This window comes from Salvelinus sp. IW2-2015, linkage group LG26 (assembly GCF_002910315.2).
Source record: "Salvelinus sp. IW2-2015 linkage group LG26, ASM291031v2, whole genome shotgun sequence".
In the NCBI taxonomy this organism is placed as follows: Eukaryota; Metazoa; Chordata; class Actinopteri; order Salmoniformes; family Salmonidae; genus Salvelinus; species Salvelinus sp. IW2-2015.
Genome location: NC_036866.1, coordinates 12911452 through 12935307, shown reverse-complemented (window position 1 = coordinate 12935307; position 23856 = coordinate 12911452). Strand labels below are relative to the sequence as shown.

At 45.3% G+C, this 23856-nt stretch overlaps 1 protein-coding gene across 3 annotated transcripts in view; it reads left to right on the top strand.

The window, feature by feature from the left end:
* LOC111952549 (protein strawberry notch homolog 2-like) overlaps nt 1-23856 on the top strand; it is a 108009-nt gene that overhangs the window by 71006 nt on the left and 13147 nt on the right. For 2 of the 3 annotated variants that reach the window (XM_023971354.2, XM_023971356.2), the window contains 17 exons: nt 8228-8386; nt 10485-10568; nt 11579-11684; nt 11916-12076; nt 12401-12534; nt 12842-12932; nt 13062-13205; nt 13487-13604; nt 13853-13958; nt 14143-14296; nt 16364-16540; nt 17207-17304; nt 17941-18020; nt 18340-18528; nt 19300-19421; nt 19599-19730; nt 19991-20126. In XM_023971354.2, the coding sequence (XP_023827122.1) occupies nt 8228-8386; nt 10485-10568; nt 11579-11684; nt 11916-12076; nt 12401-12534; nt 12842-12932; nt 13062-13205; nt 13487-13604; nt 13853-13958; nt 14143-14296; nt 16364-16540; nt 17207-17304; nt 17941-18020; nt 18340-18528; nt 19300-19421; nt 19599-19730; nt 19991-20126 (2191 nt within the window). The remainder of the gene's footprint in view (nt 1-8227; nt 8387-10484; nt 10569-11578; nt 11685-11915; nt 12077-12400; nt 12535-12841; nt 12933-13061; nt 13206-13486; nt 13605-13852; nt 13959-14142; nt 14297-16363; nt 16541-17206; nt 17305-17940; nt 18021-18339; nt 18529-19299; nt 19422-19598; nt 19731-19990; nt 20127-23856) is intronic. The other variant, XM_023971355.2, reaches the window with a different exon arrangement.

Here is a 23856-nt window from a genome sequence, read left to right as displayed (position 1 = left end):
CTCTGTCTCTCTTTTCCTCTCTGTTCTCTGTCTCTCTCTCTTCTCTCTGTCTCTCTCTCCTCTGTCTCTCTCTTCTCTTCTCTTCTTTCTCTCTCTCTTCTCTCTCTCTCTCTCTCTGTCCTCTCTCTCTCTGTCGTCTCTCTCTCTCTCTCTCTTCTCTCGCTCTCTCCTCTCTCTTCTCTCTCTCGTCTCTCTCTCTCTGTCTCTCTTTCTCTCTTTCTCTCTTTCCTCCTCTCTCTGTCTCTCTTTCTCTCTCTCTCTCTCTCTCTCTCTCTCTGGGAACCGGTAAATAACGTTATTTTACATTGCATTTACATTTTACATTCTGGGCATCTCTCTCTGTCTCTGTCTCTCTCTGTCTCTTGTCGTCTTGTCATCCTGTCTCTGTCTCTCTCTGTCTCTCGCTGTCTCTGTCTCGTCTCTTGTCGTCCTGTCTGTCTCTGTCTCGTCTCTTGTCGTCTTGTCATGTCCACTGCAGATACAAGGGAGTCAGCACTATTTTAGGACTGGATTGGCAGCAAGGCATGTTTTACTGGAACTGGGAGACCGGAAGGTTAACTGAGTTCATGGGCTTCTGGTGTTGGAGTGCCAGTGTGTGGGGTGGGATTTTAGAGGGGGCTTTTTTTTCTTCAGCCAATTCCATTCCAAATCAAAAGATAAACTGGCATTAAAAGATATATGTCATTGTAATTTTGATTAAAACCAGGGGTTGGAAGCAAAATTATTTTCTAATTGTTTCGTTCTGAACAGAACCACACATTATTTTGCATTCCATTCCACTGTTCCAACCAGCAAAATAAAGTTCTGAACCGGTTTGAACCAAACAACTGTTTATCGTTCCTTTCTGTTCCTTTTTAAACCTCTGAATTAATTTTATTTTGACATTTAACTCAACATTAAATTACTTCACCAATGGATAGAGCAGCTTGCTATGGAGCGGGCAAGCTATGGAGCAGGCAAGCTATGTACATGCATTGGACAGACAAGTAGGGTGCAACATGCGACTGAAATTTTGCAGGTGAGGAGAGCGCTGGGCATGAAGCACTGGGTATTTTTGTTATGACATGCATTATCTGAATTATGCTCACAGAATTATACCTACAGAGGAGCAGCTTCAATGGAGGAACTTTGAATTTCTTTGAAATTCAGAGTTGGCGTAACTAACGTTGGACCAGAGCTAGCCCTTGACCATGACTCTCAGTTCCATTACATTACACATAATGCTGCCAAGTTTTCCAGAGCTAAACCAGAGCTAGCAAAATTTAATTTATTTGAGCCTATTTAGTGTGTCCATAATATGGATATTGACATTGAAAGTGTTGTGGAGTGTGATGCAATCTTAGGCTGCACAATAACCAGGCAATTCTTGGGAACTGAGTTATCTGACGTCAGCACCCTGATGAATCCATTTCCCTTAAGCCATGAGAATGCAGGCTCACATCTGCCCCCCACCCCAAAACACACACACACACAACTGCACACACACAATATCAACTTGACCGGTTTTGTTTCCTCTTAGGTGTGTGTTGCTTTTATTTGTTCTGATTCCTGAGTCACACGTGGTGCTGGTTTACGGTAAGCTTCAGAGTCCCACCCTCTTTGTTTTTCAGAGACAATGGGTGCATCTCAATACTCCTTTCTGTCATCTGCACTGTTCTGAAGAAAGAAAGAAATAAAGATGGGTGAAAGTGATATGAATATCCACCATTAAAAAAAGTGATATCACCTGTCCAGTTCTTTCACAGTGCAGATTTCGATAAAGAAAGAAAGCAGGAGAGGAAGACAAATTATACTATAGACCTGCTCCCAGTGTGTGTCAGCTGCTCTCCACCCAGCCCTTCTGTACTTCCTATTGGCAGAGAGATCACTGGGGCCGCTGACTGCTGCCCTCCTATTGGGCTAACCCTCTTCCCTATCGGGTGACTAGCTTATTCAGATTTCTTATTAAAGCTGACTAAGTTGACTGTGAGCTCATTGTTGCGGGGAAGAAGAGAGGTGTTCCGTGTAAGAGAATTGAGCATTGCGTAACATTCAGATATAAATGTGCTGTTTACACCATACATTATTGTCTGGTGTGTAGAACAGACACTTCTACATTACATTTCTCTTATCTTAACGTTGTACCCGTCTGAATGCATTTTATGGTGGTGCTGCTGTTGGAGTAAGAGGATCGTTGTGACCTACTGCCCCTCCACAGCCTGAGAGAGTCTTCTTCCCTCCCTGCCAACCCAAAACAGTTCTATCCGTCAGGCTCTGGTGACAGCAGTAGGTACTGGGTTCCATTCAGGGACCACGTGACCCACACAGGCCCCTGGAGACAGGTGGGGCTTCCTCCTCCTGCCGTCCCTCCTACACAACAGTTGCTGACCCCTGTCCCAGACAGACACTGATTTTAAGGTCTGTTTTACGTCCCCTACCTGGAATTAAAAGGTTAGGATTGGGGGAGGGTAAGTTGTTTCCACACAAGCTACTGCTGTTGGGAGTGTTTCAACCAGCTGTGTTGGCGTCCGGCACTGTGGACAGTGATGTCATCAACTTGAGTCCACACAGGCTGGCATATTGGAACTTCACAGAACTACTTGGCTCCTGACCTAATGCCATGGGATTTAAAAGAGCCATGATTGGAGAAAGGCTGTACAATTGATTTACTTTTTAATAGACCACACAGCAGTGGAGAGGAAAGAAGGACGTCTGTGTTGTCATTCTGCTAAAAACACTAGCTACAGCAAATGTTGGGTAGAAAAACATCCAAACAAAACATCACAATGAGAGTTTGTTGTCTTGAGACGTACTGGATGTCTGTGTGACTCTCCACTTCCTGGGCTGGCCTGGCTGAGTAGAGGGGGATTCCCCGGCTGCCTCGTCAGCTTCTTTGGAGGAGGAGGAGGAAGAAGAAGAAGTGGTGGTTAGGGCTTCAGGAAGTCTGCTTATTCCCTCTGGGGTGGGGGGGTGAGGAAGAAGTGGTGGTTAGGGTTTCAGGAAGTCTGCTTATTCCCTCTGGGGTGGGGAGCAAGGAAGAAGGGGGTGTGGTTAGGGCTTCAGGAAGTGCGCTTATTCCCTCTGGGTGGGGGGGCGAGGAAGAAGTGTGGTTATGGCTTCAGAAGTCAACTTATTCCCTCTGGGGTGGGGGGGCGAGGAAGAAGTTGGTAGTTAGGGTTTCAGGAAGTCTGCTTATTCCCTCTTGGGGTGGGGGGGCGAGAAGAAGTGGTGGTTAGGTTTCAGGAATCAACGTATTCCCTCTGGGCAGGGGGCGAGGAAGAAGTGGTGGTTAGGCTTCAGGAAGTCAACTTATTCCCCCCCTCTGGGGGGGGGCGTGGGGGGGCGAGCAAGAAGTGGTAGTTAGGGTTTCAGGAAGTCTGCTTATTCCCTCTGGGGTGGGGGGGGCGAGGAAGAAGTGGTGGTAGTAGGGTTTCAGGAAGTCAACGTATTCCCTCTGGCAGGGGGGCGAGAAGTAAGAATGGTGAGTTAGGGCTTCAGGAAGTCAACTTATTCCCTCTGGGTGGGGGGGGCGAGGAAGAAGTGGTAGTTAGGGTCAGGAAGTCTGCTTAATTCCCTCTTGGGGTGGGGGGCGAGGAAGAAGTGGCTGGTTAGGGGCTTTCAGGAAGTCGAACTGTATTCCCTCTGGGCGGGGGCGAGGAAAGAAGTGGTGGTTAGGGCTTCAGGAAGTCTGCTATTCCCTCTGGGGTGGGGGGGCGAGGAAGAAGGGTGGTTTAGGAGTTCAGGGAAGTCGCTTATTCCCCCTGGGGTGGGGGGCGAGGAAGAAGGGTGGTTAGGGCTCAGGAAGTCGTTGCTTATTTCCCCTGGGGTGTGGGGGCGAGGAAAGAAGGGTGTTAGCTTCAGGAAGTCTGCTTATTCCCCCTGGGGTGGGGGGGCGAGGAAGAAGGGGTGGTTAGGGCTTCAGGAAGTCAACTTATTCCCTCTGGGGTGGGGGGGAATACAAACCTAGGATTAGCTTATCCACACCACCAAATAAAAACCTTTACTATTAGTGGATAAAATGTCAAACTGACCTAAGATGAGTGTAATACGGGCAACTTCATCCGGGAGCTGAAATGGGCAAGAGAGAAACACTATTGTATGTTACGACTTCCTGAAAAGATAGACATACGTTCTTGAGCTGAACCGAGAAGAGCCATGCCTTCTACAGTTGCTGAACAATGACCAGCCTCATGTCTTATCACAAACCTGCTATGTAAAGCTACTATCATTATTTTAATTATGTTGGGAAAGGCCCCCCCCCCTCCCTGGATGCCTTAAGTGACGTACACACAGTCATGACACTGATAAATGATGATTTCATGGTTGACATTAATTCTTAAGGACTCCTTGGCCAGAGACGGGATGTTTGTTTTGTTATTAAATGTGTTTACTTCACATGACAAGGAAAATAAGAATGTCGGCTAGCTAAAAGGGATGGGGATGCTAACTGCAGCGATTCTTTACTCTCAATGTTTCCATTACTCAATGCAGCCAGACAACTGCCATTATCCCAGGCTCTCAAACATAATTTAGTGCGTGTGTGTCTCTGTGGTTACATCCAGGGGGTTGTATCATGTGACTGAAGGATTGTGGAAAGGGGGCCTACAGCTACTGTATATATGGGCATGAATGTGGTTTTCCTCTGTGTGTGGGTCAGGATGAGGAGAAAAGGAGAATGCTGGGTTAAGCACTAAAACAGGAGAAAGTGAAGTGTAAGAGGAACCTGTGAAGGACTGGCTTTGTGTGATGACATGAGGACTGACCCACAAACTGGGAACTAGCCGACCAACACGCAGCTCTGCCGTTTCATAAATGAACGCACAACTTGTCCTGGATTTTCACTTTGAAATCCTTTTCTCTCACAAAGGCCATACACTGTCTGCTACCACTCACTCTCTCACACACACACGCATGAGCCTGCATGTGCATGCACGGACACACACCACTCACTCATTCACAGATTTCTCCATGTTTCCCATCGCTCGCTCACTCTACCATCTCCATGTTTTGTCCTGTGAGGATTAGGAGCCAGGCAGTCTGTGGCTGTTGTTGGCCAGATTACCATCAGTGCAGTTGGAATTCAGGCCTTATCTCTGCCTCACAGAACATCATCTTAGCTGCAGCACCAGCCGCCTTGCTGCGGGAACTAATAGTGCTTTACCAGTCACACTTGCCTTGCTTCACATTTATTAAGAAAAATACATTCCAGTCTGCTCGGGTTATTCTCTCTCCCTCTCCTCTCGCTCTCTCTGTGAGTGGAGATTCGTGGAGCTGGAGGTCCAATTGGTTGGTGATTTTAGAGAAGAACGACCTTGGCCATGATGTTTGGGTAGGGGGCTGTTTCTGTTTGTTCATAATCAAAGCTCTTATCCTGGCTCTGAGAGGGAAAGGCTGCCGTCTCATCTTTGCTTTGATGATAAGGTTCGTCCTGTCTGAGCAGGAGGGGTGGGGAAAAGGACGTCATTATTTCTGATATCTGACAGTTCATGACAATATCAATTTGTCAATCAATAAACAAAATGTGCATGTGCATGCTACATCGTCTGGTCTTTGTGGTGAGTCTAATTGTAGGTAAGAGCCGTAATGAAGGATGCCTAGTTTCTAGTGTAAGAGAGTATGAAGCCCTTCCTTATGTTCACTGTAGGACGGAATTCATCACTAAGCTTGTGTTTCCACTGTAGGAACTGCTGAGCAGTTGGGGGGAGGGGTGTAGTATATGTCTGCCTCTGGTTACATTTTGTTCCTCCTTGTTTACTAATCACTCTTCTGCCGGAACAGCCACGTTTCTTGGAATGGTGGTGGGAGGGGCACTGGTGGAGGAATGGAGGGGGGAGAGTTTCCAGGGATCGTCTCGGCTTCTCTTCCCCATTTCTCTTCTGTCACACACAAAAAATGCAGCTGTTCCATTTTAGCTGGCCACAGGCACAAAACTTCAAGAGGCTGCTTTCAGAGCTCAAGTCTGATCTTGCCCTAGCAGAGCGAACACATGCTCAAGTGCACACGACACAACCAGGAGTGTAATCAGAGCGCTTCCAGTAAACACTGATTAGCTGAGTGCTGTGCCCTTGCAAAACCTCTCTTTAGGAGTTCTTTACCACCCTTAAGACACATATATATCACACACACAACCGCACCACTCATCCTGCTCCTCTGACCTTGTAAACACACACACAGACCCTGTTGGCCGGCTTCTAGCCCCCTTAGGGTTCCCCTAGAGCTGCTATCCTGCCTATTATAGTCCCTCTCCTGTCCTCGCTGGTCGGTTGTGAAACCTCCCAGCCTGGGGTGTGTACGTACATTACATGACCAAAAGTATGTGGACACCTGCTCGTCAAACATCTCACTCTAAAATCATGGGCATTAATATGGAGTTGGTCCCCCCTTCGCTGCTATAACAGTCTCCACTCTTCTGGGAAGGCTTTCCACTCGAAGTTGGAACATTGCTGTGGGGACTTGTTTCCATTCAGCCACGAGCAGTAGTGAGGTCGGACACTGATGTTGGGCGCTTAGACCTGGTTCGCTGTCGGCGTTCCAATTCATCCCAAAGGTGTAAGCTCTTCGCGCTTCTGGCGGGCCATGCGCCTGCAGGCTGACTTCGGTCGTCAATTGAATGGTGTTTCCTCCAATACATTGGTGCAGCTTGCTTCTGAGTTAAGCGAGCAAGTGTTAAGGAGCGCGGCAAGTGTTAAGGAGCGCGGTTTGTTGGGGAGTTGCAGCGATGAGACAAGATCGCAATTGGATATCACGATATTGGGGAGAAAAAGGGGGTAAAGTACAAAATTAAACAGTTGACCAGGGCAGAAATTTTATAAACTGACTTGTTGGAAAGGACGCATCCTGTGATGGTGCCACGTTGAAAGTCACTGAACTCTTCAGTAAGGCCATTCTACTGTCAATGTTTGTCTATGGAGATTGCATGGCTTTGTGCTCGATTTTATACACCTGTCAGCAACGGGTGTGGCCGAAATAGCCGAATCCACTAATTTGAAGGGGTGTCCACATACTTTTGTATATATAGTGTATGTTCTGTAGTATGTAGAGTGTAGTCACTCTGGCTAGGCCCCTTCTTCCCACATAATCTAGTAATGTACACAGCACAACTGTACTCTTATTGACCGTGGAAAATGTTTCAGTAACAGCTTGTGCGACGAGCATGTTTTCCATTCTTTATTAGGCTTCATTTTGAGTGTATTGCTCTGCTGTAGGATCTTACTGTGCTGGACAGGGTGTCCTACCTGCTGTCCCTAGTCAGTCCTTTGATATTAGATAGTGTTTTATTCCATGGTGTATATCTGTCTTTGGCTGCTGGGTCATCTGTGGTTGGAGCCCCTGCTCTTGTTATGCAACGCTGGGCTAAGTTGATGCATTGGCCTCTGGGTGGTTCCACTGAACTGAAGTGTGGGGGTGTGGGAGCCTCTACCAATGACCGACCAGCCAATCATACTGTGGGAACACTATACACATAGTTACCAACTCTTGTATTTAAGCACGCACTCACACATACAGTACATAAACCCACACAAATACATTTACGAGCACACGTGTGTATTACATCACCACACACACACACACACACTCTTTCTCTCACACACACACGCACACACACACAGTGTCGGGTCCTAGACATGGCATCTCCTCCATGGGGCTTGTCTCTCTCTCCCACCCTCTCTCTGGGTCCATGTTTATAGGTCTCAGGGGGTGCCTGTGGGAGGTAGTTAGTGAACATGGCAAATGGAGCTGCTACAATATGAATGGAGAGGGTCTGGAAGGCAGCCATGCCTGAAATGAGAGACACAGACGCTCCACACACACATTCACATCTGTCTAATTAGGCTATGCTCTCCAGAGAGAGTGGTATGTTGGCTGAGGACCAGGCCTAGTGTGTCGTCATGTCCCTCCCTTAACCTCTGTATGAGAAGTACAACTGCTCTGTTATGCTTGTAGAATAAGATTTAGGTCAAATTTGTTGTCACAAAATCATCATGCATAATATGTTATATTGCATAATGAATATTCAGAACATACTGGAAGCAGTTTGATTGTACAGTGTGTGCTTTTTGGCATTGGATATTTTTTTGTAATAACAATGGTAAACCAAGGAATAATCCCACAGTACAAAGATAAACAACTGTCCTTGTTATACCCCATGGAATCTGCTGACATATAAAAAGGTGCCAGCAGCACTAACTTGATCCAGAAAGGAGAGAATGAACTAACATATTGTCTGTTGCCCTGTCTCTGTTTCCAGGACCTGTCCTGCATCGATGACCTCTCCAACTCTCTATTCTCCTCTCCGGCCGACTCGCTGTCAGACTACGCCGATGCCCAGGCCTTCATCCCCACAGATAACCTGGCCCACGTGCCCACGATATGGGACATAAACACACCAGCACAGAGCCAGCTGGAGGTGAGGGGACCTGACTACGCGCACACACACACAGAGAGAGAGACTCTCACTCATACACACTCACACACAGAAATAAACACGTCAGAAAACACACATAAGCCATTTTCTTTTTCTCACACAAAACAAGGAAACATGCATAACTGCCTTCAGAAACTATTCATACCCCTTGACATATTCCACATTTTCTTGTTACAGCCTGAATTCAAAATGTATTCATGACAAAGTGAAAACATGTTTTTAGACATTTTTTCAAATGCATTGAAAATGAAATACAGAAATATGTCATTTACATAAGGATTCACACCTCTGAGTCAATACTTTGTAAAAGCACCTTTGGCAGTATTACAGCTGTGAGTCTTTCTGGGAAAGTCTCTAAGAGTTTTTCACACCTGGATTGTGCAACATTTGCCCATTATTCTTTTCAAAATTCTTATAGCTCTGTCAAATTGGTTGTTGATCATTGCTAGACAACTATGTTCACATCTTGGGATAGATTTTCAAGTAGATTTAAGTCAAAACTGTTTCTCGGCCACTCAGGAACATTCACTGTCTACTTGTTAAGCAACTCCAGTGGAGATTTGGCTCTTTAGGTTATTGTCCTGCTGAAAATTGAATTAATCTCCCAGTGTCTGGTGGAAAGCAGACTGAACCAGGTTTTCCTCTAGGATTTTTCCTATGCTTAGCTCCATTACGTTAATTGCTTTGCCATATTTTTTGTGGCATTACTTTAGTGCCTTTTTGCAAATAGGATGCTTGTTTTGGAATTCTGTACAGGCTTCCTTCTTTTTACTCTGTCAATTAGGTTAATGTTGTTGATCCATCCTATCACAGCCATTAAACTCTGTAACTATTTTAAAGTCACCTTTAGCCTCGTGAAATCCCTGAGCGGTTTCCTTCCTCTCTGACAACTGAGTTAGAGGACACCTGTATCTTTGTAGTGACTGGGTGTATTGATACACCATCCAAAGTGTAATTAATAACTTCAACATGCTCAAAAGGGATGTTCAATGTCTGCTTTTACAGTTTTTACCCATCTACCAATAGGTGCCCTTCTTTGCGAGGCATTGGAAAACCTCCCTGGTCTTTGAGCTTGAATCTGTGTTTGAAATTCACTGCTCGTCTGAGGGACCTTACAGATAAATGTATGTGTGGGTTACAGATGAGGTAGTCATTCAAAAATCATATTAAACATTCCATTTATTATGGGACTTGTTAAGCAAATGTTTACTCCTTATTTAGGCTTTCCACAATTAAGGGGTTGATTACTTACTGACTCCCGGGTGGCGCAGAGGTCTAATGCACTGCATCTCAGTGCTAGAGTTAACACTACAGACCCTGATTCGATCCCGGGCTGTATCATAACCGGCCGTGATCAGGAGTCCAATAGGGCGGCGCACAATTGGCCCAGCGTAGTCCGGGTTAGGGGAGGGTTTGGCCGGGGTAGGCTGTCATTGTAAAATATGAATTTGTTCTTAACTGACTTGCCTGGTTAAATAAAAAATGTATTTAAGCTTTTTATTTTTGTATTAATTTGTGAACATTTTGAAAAACTTAATTCCACTTTGACATTATGTGGTATTGTGTGTAGTAGGCCATTGACCAAAAATCTGTAGCACAACAAATTGTGGAAAGTAAAGGGGTGTGAATACTTTCTGACGGCACTGTACATGCTTCACCACACACTACTACCTAGATAACTAACACCACTATGCTCATACCCACACATACACACTCACTCTAAAAACAAGATCAAGTGTCTGTGTGCTTAACACTAAACAGCAATTCTCAAATACACATCATGTGCAGTTGGTAAATGTTGCCTCTAGGGGTCAGATATGTTTACAACTCATCTCTGTAAAGAGAGCATGGTAGCAAATTAACTCAGAAATGGGAACGTTTGAGTCTTTGTATTTTTCCTATAGGTTCTGTTATTATTTTATCCATTATCTAGCTGGCTGTCACTGACAAGATGACTCATCACTCTCTCATGTTGTGTTTCCAGATGTTCCCACATTCATGACATACACTCACCAACCACTCAGTGTGACTTGTATCTTTTCATTAGTTTGTGTTTGTTTTTTGTTTGTTCTCCCTGCAGCTGAATGCCAACAGGTTTCAGGGTTTGAACAGTTTGGAGGATATCTCTGCCATTATCAGCACCCCACCTTTGGGAGGATACCAGGTAGCCTCAACCCTTCAAATCTAATCAGACCTAAATTAGTCAAGTGACTGACTGAGGGCCCCATTTTGACAGGCATAAGAATGTGGAGATGGAGCCAACACTGACTGCATCATTTTAAATATGCGGCACTAAATTCAAAATGAGAACTTTTTTGACCATGTCTCATCGCTGCAACTCCCCGACGGGCTCGGAACTCGAAGGTGGAATCATGCATCCTCCAAAACATCACCCGTCTAACCGCGCTCAGTAACACCCTTAACCCGGAAGCCAGCCGCACCAATGTGTCGGAGGAAACACTGTTCAACTGGCGACTGGGGTCAGCCTGCAGGCACCCGTCCCGCCACAAGGAGTCGCTAGAGTGCGATGAGCCAAATAACATGACCCCCCCGCCAAACCCTCCCCTAACCCAGACGGAGCTGGGCCAATTGTGGCGGGGCCCGCCGGTTGTGGCACAGCCCGGGAATGAACCCGGGTCTGCCTTAGACCGCTGCACCACTCGGGAGGCCCCGGCATAAATGTTTTAATTCAAGTGAATTGTTGCTGTATTTTTGCGGACGTTCCAAAAACAGGTTTTGAAATAATATATTGAGTAAAGCAGTCGGTTTTGGTAACTTCTTTGTCAAAATGAATCTTCCTGTGAGGCTTTGCTCTTCGGAGTCTTTTTTTCGGAGTCGAAACACTGAAGGCTAATGATCTGATGTCCAATCAGGCTCCCATTGACATTAATGAATTAACCTTATTAGGTTAATTATGTCCAATTAGCAGTCTCTCCACCCCTTGACCTGTAACCATCCACAAATATGTTGTTTGTTCATTTCACCTCACATCTATCTTGTCCAGTTGGTTGAGGATATTTTACTGACATCTCTTCCTCATCTGCACTGATCTGAAAAGAAAACAGGGGCATTTGCTTTTCACCTGTCCAGTTGTATCATACCAGTGTAGATGGTGAGGAGACCAGTAATGGACAGGATATTAACTAAATGACCTGTGTCCCCTTGCTTCTGCAGGCTCAGAGAAACCAGACTCCGGCAGAAGAGGATGCAGAGGAGGAGGAGGAAGAGACAGAGGAGCTGGGACATGTAGACACCTACGCTGACTACAAACCATCCAAATGTACGCTGCCCTACACTACTCTCAAGACACAACCTATTTATCCTGTTTTATTGGTTTCCTTTGTGGAAGGAATTATTATTTTGCAGTAGTAATATTTTTCCGTGGTATTACTACACATAGTTTCCTCATAATAAAATAATAATACCATCTGATACTGGTAGTTAGTCTGTGAGGGGCTGAGTAAGGTTTTGTCTGTCCATTCAATCTTTAAACTATTTTGTCCTTCCTCAGCCACCATAGGGATCTCCCACCCAGACATAGTGGTGGAGACCAACACGCTGTCCAGCGTCCCTCCACCTGACATCACCTACACTCTGTCCATTCCTGACTCCACCATCAACTGTGGCCTGCTCTCTGCCCTGCAGCTAGAGGCCATCATCTACGCATGCCAGGTAACACACCACTCTATCACCTCTGACCCCTGACCTCACACATCTGGTCTGGCAGGAACACGTTTGTTCTTGGGAACTACAGTATGTGGGTCATGCAAAAAAGGGTAGAGTATACATTGGTTTTAAACAACTGTTTCTGCTGTATTACCTACTTCAGCTGTGATTTTGATATCTTTCTATGTAAGACGTTTGTTCAATGGGATGCTGTTTTATTAATTGCCGGTCTTCATAAGAGTGTCTACTAGATGACTAGAATGTGAAGTGTTAGTTAGTGTTTCTACTTGCGTGGACACATGAGTGACACTGCTCCCTGTGTGCTCCCAGCAACACGAGGTAATTCTGCAGAACAACCAGAGAGCAGGCTTCCTGATAGGAGACGGGGCCGGAGTAGGGAAAGGCCGCACGGTGGCCGGCATCATCCTGGAGAATTACCTAAAGGGAAGGAAGAAAGCGCTATGGTAAGACACTAGATACTCCACCCAATGCATTACCCAGCCTAGCTCTGTTTCTCCCTACCTAATAGGTTTCTCCTACCAGTACGTAGGAGTGGGTCTCCCTGTCTAACAGATTTAGATTTCATGGTTTTGATTGTAAAACGTTAGTTGTAGTGGATATTGCTTCAGGAAGGGGCCTTTGTGACCTGCGTTAGAAACCCTCACTGATAGTCAGTGCCATTGGTTACTACAAACTATAAAACAAACCTATTCAGTTGTGCTCCACGATTGTTTAGTAAAGATGCACTCGTTCTCCTCTTTCCCCACACAGGTTCAGTGTATCCAATGACCTGAAATACGACGCAGAGAGAGATCTGAAAGACATAGATGCTCCCACCATTCCTGTGCATGCCTTAAACAAGGTGAGTGTTGAAGGAAAAGCAAACCACACTCCAGATCAATATTTGTTCTCAATCAAGAACAGTCATATCCATCAGATTTACCTAATGTCTTTCCCTGGCGAAACCTGGGATTATGTTACTTCCCTGTAGATAAAGTATGGAGACACAGCTACCTCAGAAGGAGTACTGTTTGCGACATACTCTGCACTGATCGGAGAGAGCCAAGCAGGGGGGCAGCACCGCACCAGACTCAAGCAGATCCTGGACTGGTGCAAGCCCGGCTTTGATGGAGTTGTATCCTTGTATACTACATTATCACCTTGCTCAATGACCACCATTACCTGAAGTATCTAGCTGGCCATTTTAGAAGAATGGAAGTACTGCATCTGTTATCCGCTAATAATGACTAACCCTAAAATGTGAACATACTTGATCAATAGTTTGGATGATATTGCCACTTCTGTCAGTTCTAGCATGGCATCTAGCCCAGTAACTAGTGATAGGAGAGCATACATCACTCAATGTTTACAGTTCATTTTGTAGCTGCAGTACTTTGCCCTTGACCGTGTTCCTAGATTGTGTTTGACGAATGCCACAAGGCCAAGAATGCTACGTCCACCAAGATGGGCAAGGCCGTGCTGGACCTGCAGCACAACCTGCCGCTGGCCAGGGTGGTTTATGCCAGTGCCACAGGTGGGCCTTTCTCACACTGTACCTGAACCTCTGTCTTCTCTTTCACTATCGCTCCTTCTCACAATACCTGTACTTTAGGACTGTTTGTCTTCCTGTTCCAATCTCTGTGTTTCCCTTTCTCAATCTTATTCAGACTGTATCTGTCTTCCCTCTCTCTCCCTGTCTCTTCGCTACTCTCTCTCTCACCCGCTCTCGCTCTTTCTCTCTCTATATCAACATCTCACCCCTGCTTCTCTGTCTCCCTCTAGGTGCCTCTGAGCCAAAGAACATGATCTATATGAGCCGCCTGGGGATCTGGGGCGAGGGCACGCCCTTCAAGACCTTTGACGACTTCCTGCACGCCATCGAGAAGAGGTCTGACCTTATTCCACACGTCATTTACCTGATTTATGTCACCTGTATCATATTATTCAAATGTTTATGATTATCTATGTTGTGAGAATGACATCTCGTAATGTTGTGGCTACCAGACCAGTCCTGGCTTCCAGGATTCAGCATCGCTGACAAGCCGCCTGTGGCTTTGATTTTTGATTGACAGGGGTGTAGGCGCCATGGAGATTGTTGCCATGGACATGAAGGTGAGTGGGATGTACATCGCCCGGCAGCTGAGCTTCTCAGGGGTGTCCTTCCGCATCGAGGAGATCGGTCTGGACGACGACTTCAAACTGGTCTACAACAAAGCTGCCAAACTGGTAAGACTGACTTGATAGTGTGTGTGTTGATTTAATTTATTTGCTAAGTTTATTTGGATAAGGACAATGTAGAACAAAAACATTACTCTTAGAAGTGAGAAGTGATGCATTGCAGCGTTGATACGTTTGAAAACAGAAGTCAAGACATGACACAAAAGTCATTGAAATGAAAGCTGGTAGAGGTGGAGACCCGCACACTGTTCGAAATAGAGGAATAAATCCAAAACTGAGGCTGAAATACAAAAAATAAATGTTTTAGTGGGACATCATGGTGCATAAATAATGTATACTGTGTAGGAAAGTGCATAAATATGAGGTGAAAACAAAATAGAAAAGTTTTGGCATCAAGCCATCATCAGTGTGACTGGTGAGCACACACGCTAAGCTTCTATTGGAGGTTAATTGCATATGTCACATGATCTAGTGAACAAATCTATACATGCAAACAAGTACGTGAATAAAGTACAGGAGTGGACAGAGAAATATCAACATCTTTGCTATTACATATACCATGTGAACATTTCCTACGGATAAATAACACAGGATTATAATAGGTCTAAAATACCAGAATGTAGAGTGATGTCCAAATAAAACATCTTTATTTTTGCATTTAAGCCTTAGTTCTGGAGACAGTGTGCAGGTCTTAATCTTTTCCACATCAAAGTCATTGCACATATTTCTGTTGGACCTGATAATATCAGAGTTTTAAAACACATGATTATGTGAGATTCAAATTAAAGTTTATTTGTCACGTGCGCCGAATACAACAGTGAAATGCTTACTTACAGGCTCTAACCAATAGTGTGAAAAAAAGGTGTGTGTGTGTGTGTAAAGAAATAAAACAACAGTAAAGAAATAAATAAGTAAAGAAATAAAACAACAGTAAAAAGACATTTGAAAATAAGAGTAGCAAGGCTATATACAGACACCGGTTAGTCAGGCTCATTGAGGTAGTATGTACATGTAGGTATGGTTAAAGTGACTATGCATATATGATGAACAGAGAGTAGCAGTAGCGTAGAAAGAGGGGTTGGCGGGTGGTGGGACACAATGCAGATAGCCCGGTTAGCCAATGTGCGGGAGCACTGGTTGGTCAGGCCAATTGAGGTAGTATATACATGAATGTATAGTTAAAGTGACTATGCATATAAGATAAACAGAGTAGCAGCAGCGTAAAAGAGAAGTTGGGGGAGGGGGGCACAATGCAAATAGTCCGGGTAACCATTTGGTTACCTGTTCAGGAGKCTTATGGCTTGAGAGTAAAAACTGTTGAGAAGTCTTTTTGTCCTAGACTTGGCACTCCGGTACCGCTTGCCTTGCGGTAGAGAGAACAGTCTATGACTGGGGTGGCTGGGGTCTTTGACAATTTTTAGGGCCTTCCTCTGGCACCGCCTGGTGTAGAGGTCCTGGATGGCAGGTAACTTTGCCCCAGTGATGTACTGGGCCGTACGCACTGCCCTCTGAAGTGCCTTGCGGTCGGAGGCTGAGCAGTTGCCGTACCAGGCAGTGATGCAACCGGTCAGGATGCTCTCGATGTTGCAGCTGTAGAACCTTTTGAGGATCTCAGGACCCATGCCAAATATTTGTTGTTTCCTGATGGGGAATAGTGCCCTCTTCACGACTGTCTTGGTGTGTTTGGACCATTCTAGTTTGTTGTTGATGTGGACACCAAGGAACTTGAAACTCTCAACCTGCTCCACTACAGCCCCGTCGATGAGAATAGGGGCGTGCTCGGTGCTCCTTTTCCTGTAGTCCACAATCATCTCCTTAGACTTGATCACGTTGAGGGAGAGGTTGTTATTCTGGCACCACCCAGCCAGGTCTCTGACCTCCTCCCTATTGGCTGTCTCGTCGTTGTCAGTGATCAGGCCTACCACTGTTGTGTCGTCTGCAAACTTAATGATGGTGTTGGAGTCGTTCCTGGCCATGCAGGAGATTGTCTGTATGTGTATGTAGAAAGTTGTAAAATTTTTGTAAAGTGCAAGAGTACAATACTACCCTGTTAGGGTAAGATGACGAGCTTGTAAAGAGCAAGGAGACTGACCTATATATGTTTGTCCTCCTCAGTGGGCGGAGGCGCTGGCCGTGTTCATGCGTGCAGCGGACGAGCTGTGTCTGGTCAGCAGGAAGTCCCTATGGGGTCAGTTCTGGTCTTCCCACCAGCGCTTCTTCAAATACCTCTGCATCGCCGCCAAGGTTCGCTGCCTGGTAGAGCTGGCCAAGAAAGAACTGAAAGCTGGCAAGGTGAGACTGACCAGCATTTAAGTTAATTTATTCAGCCTTTATTTTATAATTAATTTTTAAGATCAAAATTCTTGGCCCCCTTTTAAATCTGTACTCAGCCTCTGATTGACTTCCAAGAGGTTAGGAGTCACCATAAAGCATAACTTGGTATCCTAGGTGACCTCTAGGTGACCTCCCTGAGGCCAAGGGTCAATGGCTTTAAATTCAGCCATGAATGGCTTCAAATGATCAATACATTTAATACAAGGCTCACTCTGACCCAAGTGCTCTTCACAACGTTGATTAAATGTTTTTATCAGAGGCCCGGAACACTTGGAGAACAAACAGATAAGCAAGAGTATTTATGCCTGCCCTTGAGGAGGTTGGCAGATTGGTACAAACCGTTCAGAGGAACGTGTCTATCTCCCTATATGCATCTGTCTATTGTTTGTCTATTAAACCTTTAAATATAGATGTCTTATCATGGGGACTCATGGGGAGCATTTACCACAACAGAGTGTCATTTAGATGGGAATCTCTGGCCAAGAGGCATTATCACAATTATCCAAGCATTTGATTGGACAAAGAAAATCATAAAGGAAATAGAGCCATGTTTTAATGTTTTTTCCAGGTTGGTATGTTTTAGTGTGATGCTCTGCTCATGTGTCTTGTTTCTCCCCTTCCCAGTGCATCGTGATTGGTCTACAGTCCACAGGAGAGGCCCGAACCAGAGAGGTCCTGGATGAGAACGATGGGCACCTGGACAGATTCGTATCTGCAGCAGAGTAAGTGTGTGTGTCTGTGCCCGTGGCTCTCTGGGTAAGTATAGTATTAGAGCAAATATATTTTTGGCTCAGCCCTGATTCAACTCTCACACACAACACCACAGCTTCCATCTAGTGTAACCGGGGCTTTCCAGCCTGACGCGCCTGTGGTTTTCATACAAATCATTTGTTTGCTGCCGGGTGAATGACCACTTCCTGGTTAGAAAGCACTCCATTTGTCACTCTCCACCTGCAGTCAAAGGTTCTGTCTGAACCCTTAACTTCTCTTCTTCAGTACACACTACCTGAGGGTGTATGGTGAATCTGCCCTTAGACACTGATTTAAAGTCAGTTAAGCTGTTTGCCCGCTAATGGTTAAGGACTAGGATTTGGGGAGGGTAAGCTGATCCCAGATCTGTTCCTGCATTCAAGTTAAACCGGGAGCATACCTGTGTATCAGGCTGGAAATAACGCTGTGTGTCTGCCTGCCTGGACCATCTGAACCTGGGAGACATGAAATGCATATGATGAGGCCAATCAGAGCTTGTCACTCATCTCTATAACGTGTCAGAACTGTCTTTACATTCTGTCAGCCTTCCACGGTGTCAGATTGAGAAGATAACATCTGTATGTCTGTGTCTGGTCTTTTCTCCTCAGGGGTGTATTCAAAGCTCTGGTACAGAAACACTTTCCCTCCGAGAAGCAGAGAGAGAAGGCGCGTGGAAACAAGAGAAAACGTACGTCAACTAAAATAGTAAAAACTCTGGGTTCCTCTGGTGAGGTGTTTGTTCTGTCTGGTCCAAATAAAACTTTGGACTGAGACCAAAGGTGGGCACTGCCCTCATCCCCACTGTACTCAGCAGCACTGCCTTGTTAACAAATCCAGGGGAGAACCCTGTAATAATAATAATAGCAACTCTATTTGTGACCAGATTTCTCTATGGGGGCTTATGTCAAATTTAATTGACTTCATATCCAGTCAGTCTCAATATGTACTATTCAGGTAAAGCCACTGAGCCACAGTCTGAATTAGCTCGTGTGTGTTCTGTCCACTAGGTAAGCCCAGGGGCCGGCAGCCCAAATTCCCAAAGCACACCATGGTGCATCTGGGAGGCGTGATCAACATCAGTGACGACAGCAGCACGGACACGGATGGCATGGACACCGACTCCAACTCCTCGCCAGACTCCCTGATGGACAATAACGATGACGTCATCTTCGTCCAGCACACCAGCTGTCACACAGGTACTAGATTTCGACTCTCCTTTTAGCGATATTTTTGAATTGGTTCAGACCAAAAATGATCCACAGGTAAAAATATACACTGCGTGTACAAACTATTAAGAATACCTGCTCTTTCCATGACATAGACTGACCAGCTGAAAGCTATGATCCCTTATTGATGTCACCTGTTAAATCCACTTCAGTGTAGATGAAGGGGAGGAGACAGGTTAAAGAAGCATTTAGACATGGATTGTGTATGTGTGTGCCATTGAGGGTGAATGGGCAAGACAAAATATTTAAGTGCCTTTGAACGGTATATGGTAGTAGGTGCCATGCGCACCTTTTTGAGTGTGTCAAGATCTGCAATGCTGCTGGGTCTCCCGTGTGTATCAAGAATGGTCCACCACCCAAAGGACATCCAGCAACTTGACACAACTGTGGGAAGCATTGGAGTCAACATGGGCCCACATCCCTGTTGAACGCTTTCAACACCTCGAGGCTCTTCTGAGGGCAAAAGGGGGTGCAAATCAATAAGGTGCTCCTAATGTTTTGTATACTCTGTATGTTAGGCAATGCACACCTTGTGTTGAAGTCTAGTCAATAATTTAAGACAAAGAAAATTACAATAAAGAAACTGATGCATTTTAGGTCCACTGTACTCTCTCACACACAGAGACAGTAAAAGCACTTAGCAGACATTTGGGGACATTTTACCGTGCTCGCTCCCTTTATGACTGACTCTGTTAGCAGTCGTTAACATGCCTCTGTCTGGGGTTGGTTGGGTTCCTAAAGCCAGTATAGAGAAGATGAAGCAGAGCCTCCTGAACAAGATCGCTGACTTGGGAAAGGAACTACCTCTGAACACTCTGGACGAGCTCATTGACCAGTTTGGAGGACCAGAGATGGTATCGGAGGTACGTACACCTCTGTTACCGAGCTGGGCAGGCGCCACATAACCTTATGTCAGAGAGTACATAGTGAGGGCTCTATCAGACAAATTTGAGATGAGTACCGGTATGTTTCCTGTTTAGAGATTTTTGATTGGTTGTTAAATTTTGCTCTGAGGCACTCATTGACGACCTATGTTGTAGATGACGGGTCGTAAGGGTCGCGTGGTGCGGCGTCCTGACGGAAGCGTGCGTTATGAGTCGCGTGCAGAGCAGAGCCATACCATAGACCACATCAACCTCAAGGAGAAGGGCCGCTTCATGTGTGGAGAGAAGGTGAGACACTGGACACTAGAACCATTCTACATGTGAGTCGAAGGATCTCACTCAAACTGTGTTTGTTTGTTCTTGCTTAGAAAATCATGATCCTGTGACACTATGTTCTGACCGGATATGATGGCATTATTCTATGTTCTGACCGGATATGATGGCATTATTCTATGTTCTGACCGGATATGATGACATTATTCTATGTTCTGGTTTGCAGTGTTAGTGATTTGTTTTCTTCCTCTCCTCCATCCCTCTTGCCTTCCCAGATGGTGGCCATCATCTCGGAGGCGGCCAGCTCGGGCATCTCCCTGCAGGCAGACAAGCGGGTGAAGAACCAGCATCGGAGGGTCCACATAACCCTAGAGCTGCCCTGGAGTGCAGACAGAGCCATCCAGCAGTTTGGTGAGTCTGGAGACTACCAGGGGTTAAAGGTCAGGGGTCTGTTAAGCTTAAGGTGTCTGCATGCTTCCCAGCCAAAACAGTTCGGAAGAGTTTGAGAATATATTATGACAACATTTAGTGATGTTTTGGACTTTTTTCAGTTGTTTGGGCACAAAACACATTTTCTCGAGGCAAGCCGAAGCCGGAAGCCCCTTCGTTGGTGATTGGTCAACAGTAGGGATTCTTCAATTAAGTATTTGTCATTCAATGAGAGACGACTCGTTTTCATGCACATTTTTTTATTGAGAAATACTGCACCAAACATCTTAGTTAGATACATTTTTTATTATTTTATTTAACCTTTATTTAACTAGGCAAGTCAGTTAAGAACAAATTCTTATTTACAATGACTGCCAAACCTGGACAATATTGGGCCAATTGTGCGCCGCCCTATGGGACTCCCAATCACAGCCGGATGTGATGCAACCTGGATGTAATATTGCGCGACTAAGATCTCCTCTGCAAAAACGTCATAATTAATTACAGATTTTTGGAGTTATCTTAGATGAATTATAACTATTTTGAGGAAGTGTATATTGGCAATGGCATCTCAAAATGGACAAACATTACTATTGCTTATTTTTTCTAGTTTTTCAAGCGAAGGACTTTTAAGGGGGTATGCGAGCACACTCGTTCGGTTCGTGGAGTTCGACTAGGCAACAGCCGAACTGAAGCATGCTGACGCCTTTAGGGGTCAGGGTCAGAGTTGGACTCTCCTCAATGCAGGTTACACACCCTGTCACACAGACGTCTCTCTTCACACAATCCACCCTGCTAGAAGTGTTACACGCTAGCCTGATAAAATGTCATGACATTAGTATTGGCTGCCTCTTCAAATTGCCTTGCCTAAAGACAGATTTAATCATTTGATGTATATCAAATTAAAATATATTTTGTATTAGGATGTGATACATTTTAATCATTGGAATGAGTCACTTTTATAATGGTGTTGTGAAACTTTACTTGGAGGTGTTGCAGTTTTGTCTGGTTGCAAGGAGAGAGGTGTGTTGGACTAAATTAGAATAATATAATTATTCTTCATCCCCGCTGCCGTCTGCTAGATATAATTTTGCACCCAATAACCACAGTGGAAAAGCGGGCGTGTGCACGCACACATCGTGGGCCATGAATGAATTGTTTGCAATTAGCTAACTGCCTGTAATTCCTTCCCGTTAGCCGCGCTCCCTTGGGGAGCTGAACTCACTGCATGGGTTGGCATGTGTGGGCCTGATTGACAGACATTGTTTACACTCACAACAGCAAAACACGCACACACACACATTTAGGTGGCCTAGGATTTCCACTTTAAAATCCAAGTCAGAACTCGGAACTTGAATGACGGGTTTAGATATGGTACGATTGTTCCAGGAAAAATATGTGGTGAGTGGAAACTTGGACCCGTTCCGAAATTGACATTTTTTTAAATATAGAGACCCGTTCCACATAGACTTGGTCGGATCCAGATCCGATCCGGGTGAGGGAAGCAGCAGACCAGAGCTGGTGAAGTGCGAGAGGGAGAGAGGTACTGCTCTAGTAGGCGGAGAGTGGCCGTACTGTGAGCGATTGACACAGGGAGGTGGGAGCGAGAGACTGCAACCAAGCCGACTCGCACTATAGTAGACTAATAGCTGCCATAGCTAGGTTATTTATCATTGAATATGATCACATACTACCTATCTTGACTGCATCAACCTGGGAGAAGCTAGTTAAGCTAGCTAACATTAGCTAGCTAGGCTAACTGAGGCTGCAGTGCATTTTTATTTTATTTTTATTTTTATTTAACCTTTATTTAACCAGGTAGGCAAATTGAGAACACGTTCTCATTTACAATTGCGACCTGGCCAAGATAAAGCAAAGCAGTTCGACACATACAACAACACATAGTTACACATGGAGTAAAACAAACATATAGTCAATAATACAGTGAAAAAAAAAATAAGTCTATATACAATGTGAGCAAGTGAGGTGAGATAAGGGAGGTGAAGGCAAACAAATATATGTATAAATAAATAAAAATATAAGAGGCCATGGAGGCGAAGTGAGTACAACACAGCAAGTAAAATAAAAAATAAAAAAACAATGGAATGGTTGGTTTGCAGTGGAAGAAAGTGCAAAGTAGAGACAGAAATAATGGGGTGCAAAGGAGCAAAATAAATTAATTAATAAATACAGTAGGTAAAGAGGTAGTTGTTTGGGCTAAATTGTAGATGGGTTATGTACAGGTGCAGTAATCTATGAGCTGCTCTGACAGCTGGTGCTTAAAGCTAGTGAGGGAGATAGGTGTTTCCAGAGAGAGATTTTCTTTCTAAAACTATCTGCTGAAATTGTTGCCACCCTATTACTAGCCTCTTCAACCTCTCTTTCGTGTCGTCTGAGATCCCCAAAGATTGGAAAGCAGCTGCGGTTATCCCCTCTTCAAAGGGGGGACACCCTTGACCCTAACTGCTACAGACCTATATCTATCCTACCCTGCCTTTCTAAGGTCTTCGAAAGCCAAGTCAACAAACAGATTACCGACCATTTCGAATCCCACCACACCTTCTCCGCAATGCAATCTGGTTTCAGAGCTGGTCATGGGTGCACCTCAGCCACGCTCAAGGTCATAAACGATATCGTAACCGCCTCGATAGGAAACTACTGTGCAGGCCGTATTCATTGACCTGGCCAAGGCCTTTGACTCTGTCAATCACCAATCCTCATTGGCAGACTCGACAGCCTTGGTTCTCTAATGATTGCCTCGCCTGGTTCACCAACTACTTCTCTTGATCGAGTTCAGTGTGTCAAATCGGAGGGTCTGTTGTCCGGGCCTCTGGCAGTCTCTATGGGGGTGCCACAGGGTTCAATTCTTGGACCGACTCTCTTCTCTGTTTACATCAATGATGTCGCTCTTGCTGCTGGTGATTCTCTGATCCACCTCTACGCAGACGACACTATTCTGTATACTTCTGGCCCTTCTTTTGACACTGTGTTAACAACCCTCCAGGCGAGCTTCAATGCCATACAACTCTCCTTCCGTGGCCTCCAACTGCTCTTAAATACAAGTAAAACCAAATGCATGCTCTTCAACCGATCGCTGCCTGCTCCTGCCCGCCTGTCCAAATCACTACTTTGGACGGCTCTGACTTAGAATATGTGGACACCTACAAATACCTAGGTGTCTGGTTAGACTGTAAACTCTCCTTCCAGACTCACATCAAACATCTCCAATCCAAAGTCAAATCTAGAATTGGCTTCCTATTCCGCAACAAAGCATCCTTTACTCATGCTGCCAAACATACCCTTGTAAAACTGACCATCCTACCAATCCTCGGACTTCGGTGATGTCATTTACAAAATAGCCTCCAAAACCCTACTCAATAAATTGGATTGCAGTCTATCACAGTGCCATCCGTTTTGTCACCAAAGCCCCATATACTACCCACCACTGCGACCTGTACACTCTCGTTGGCTGGCCCTCGCTTCATACTCGTCGCCAAACCCACTGGTTCCAGGTCATCTACAAGACCCTGCTAGGTAAAGTCCCCCCTTATCTCAGCTCGCTGGTCACCATAGCAGCACCTACCTGTAGCACGCGCTCCAGCAGGTATATCTCTCTAGTCACCCCCAAACCAATTCTTCCTTTGGACGCCTCTCCTTTCAGTCTCCTTGCTGCCAATGACTGGAAGAACTAACAAAATCTCTGAAACGAAAT